We start from the raw sequence: 2,713 nt of genomic DNA on the forward strand, positions 1-2,713 counted from the left end.
CCGTCCCCGCGTCCGCCCCGCTCCCCGGTCCGCTGCCCGTCTTCCCCGCGCCCGGAAGCCCCTGCCCTCCTCTCCGTCTAGTGGGGGGGGGGGACCTTCCCTGCAGAGGGGATACTAGGAGGCAGAGCGTTGCCCTGGGCCCTCATTGTCACTGCCATCAGGATGGGTCTTCCCATCACACCCACCCGCCGCCGATCAGAGAGGAGCCCCTTCTTCCTGGGAGCCCCTAACGGGCGAGTCTGGCAGAAGACGGGAAGCAGTGGCCCGGGGCGCCTCTATAAGCCAATCCACAGGGGGCGGGTGAGGCCAGGGTCTCCCCACGGGCTTCCAATCAACAAAAGGAGACATGGCGAAAGGGCTTGAGAGCGCAAAATATTTTATTTAACAATGTGCACTTAGGAAAAATAGCAGCTCCCGCCTCAGAGGAAGCTTCTCGAATCAAAAGTCGCTGGCAGTCAGACACAGAGGACGACGGGCAGGGCTGAGGAGGAAGCCGAGGGCGCCAGGTGGGTCTCGGCCCAGGAACCGCACCGAGCGCTGACCCTGGGACGCGAGAGACTGCCCGTCGACGAGGTCGGCCTCTCCCAAAGGGACGAATCAGTGGAACATTCTGGAAACCGTTCTGTGAGTCCTTCCTAGACGGCAGGTGGCCCAGAGCGGCCCGCGCGGACCCCACCCTCACACAAGCCCTACCCTTGGACTAAAGCCCCAACAAACCGTGTTCCCCCAGCGTTCTACAGAAATTATTTCCTAATGATTTTTTTAAATATCTAAATCTTTTCCTTAGACTGAAGAAGAAAGTGAACAGTTTTAAGAACAGTCGATGAAGCCTTAAAGCTGAGTCCACCAGGAGGAGGTCTTCCTGTGCAGGTTCACAGGCTGAGTCAGGATATTAGCCACGGAAGGTCTCGGTGCAGAAAGATCAGATTCCAGAGCTTCTGACGAGAAATTATTTCAAGCCACTTTCTTCAAGATGTTACCTACTCCTTAAATGACGCAATGGTGAGAGGAGGCCAGACAACTGGACTGCACCGTGAAGGCGGGCCAGAACACATGGCCTCAGCGGGTCCGCAGGGAACAGTCCAAACCAAACTTACCAGTCACAGTTGTGACACTGGTTTATTAACTCGGATCAGTCACGCCAGAGCACGAGGCCCCTGTGGCTCTGTCCCAGCGACGGAGCCGCCCCTCGCTGACAGCAGAGTCAGTCCCTCCGGCTGCGTGGAAGCGTCATGGTCCTAGCGAGGCCACAGGAAATTACACAGGGCTGGACACATCTTCGCTACAGGAGATAAACACACGTCAGCAGCGAGGGCCGCGCTCGAAACCTAACGGAATTGTTGCTAAATGAAGCCCGTGTTTCCTTTGAGACAAAGCATCCTTCCAGGTTCAACAGCGCGAGGTGGGGGCTGACCACCTCAGGACGTGCACCCCTGGCCGCGTTCCTCTCTGAGTCAGAGGTGCGCTGTTTCCTTCCAGCGTCTTCAAGGACCCTGGGATTTATCTGGCAGTAATTCACCGTTAGGTTTTGAGAGGTGCCTTAGTTACTGAAAAGCAAAGTCCTCCCGTAGCCAAGATGCTTCCAGCTTCACTTAGTGTAACATCCTCAAATGACTGTGAATGTGGGATCCTTAAATCATGCCTTCAGGTGGAAGATTCTAGTAAGTCCCAGATTCCCTCTTTTCATCCAGCTTCCTGAAGGTGTGGAGTTAATGCTGGCAACGCTTCATAAATCATTTCTGAATCACTGCATCCGTCTCCACTTGGGAACAGACGGGAGTCGCAGGCAATCAGTCTGATGAGCTCCTGGTGGAGTAATCACTTCAGGGTTCCAAATGCCAGTCCAGGACAGGGACCATCCTAGCTCAATATGCTGGGTACTTCCTCTGGCCAATCCTTCCCATCCTTGAACTTCCCGAGGCAGCAGAGGCCTGAAACGACAAGGGACAGCACTGAGCTCCGCACGCCCGTCCCCGACGGCGGGGGGCCCTCGGGGAAGGACCAGCAGGTCTGCGGAACAAGCCAGAACAGACCGTTCCCTCAGCAAACAGGCACGTTCTGTTCGTTTTATTCTGTTTGCAAGCCCACGGTCACAGACCAAGTCGGCAGCACATCTTGGCATTCCCTTTAAAGGTGCCTGCAGCTTGGTTAGGGTGGTGGGCTGAGGCTGACTCCAGCAGCTGGGTGTCTAAAGAGCCCAGGGAGAGCGTGGTCTGGCCTGCCACCGAGGGGTGCAAGGGATGCCCAGGGGAGGCCGTGGACAGAACACAGGTGCTTCCTCTTGCTCCCGCGAAAATGCCAACTGGAATGACAGTCAAGGAGCTTTTGTAAAGGCATAAACTGCAAGATGCAGGTTACAGGAGAGAAGAAAACAACTACCGAATCGTGGAATGGAGAAGCAGATGGCAGCCGGGGATGAGAGAAAGGTGCAGGGCGCAGAGGCCCGCCCCCGAGGAAGCCCGAGGCCGGGACACGAGGTGGTGAGGGCAGGGACAGGCCGGTGTCGGGTGAGGCTTTGCATCCCGAAAGCCAAGACCTCCCCACAGACCCCTGCCCCCCAACCTGCGCTCCCCAGACTGGCGGCCAGTCCATCCTCCACAGGCCAGAGCCTGGGAGGGAGAGAAATAAAAGGAAGCATTCATGACCTTCCTGGCCTGGAGGTCACGAGCTACCAGGTGAAGGGAGGCCAAGGTCAGCATGGGTGAGGGAGTCA

General features: G+C 56.9%; 1 protein-coding gene across 1 annotated transcript in view; it reads right to left on the minus strand.

The window, feature by feature from the left end:
- Positions 1-1,793: 1,793 nt before the first annotated feature.
- Positions 1,794-2,713, minus strand: part of SEC16A (SEC16 homolog A, endoplasmic reticulum export factor) — a 33,811-nt gene continuing 32,891 nt past the window's right edge. Inside the window, 1 exon segment of the mRNA XM_024762133.1 lies at positions 1,794-1,931. Coding sequence (XP_024617901.1) covers positions 1,866-1,931 — 66 coding nt within the window. The 3' untranslated portion in view covers positions 1,794-1,865.

This window comes from Neophocaena asiaeorientalis, unplaced genomic scaffold, assembly GCF_003031525.2.
Source record: "Neophocaena asiaeorientalis asiaeorientalis breed wild unplaced genomic scaffold, Neophocaena_asiaeorientalis_V1.1 scaffold78, whole genome shotgun sequence".
Classification (NCBI taxonomy): Eukaryota; Metazoa; Chordata; class Mammalia; order Artiodactyla; family Phocoenidae; genus Neophocaena; species Neophocaena asiaeorientalis.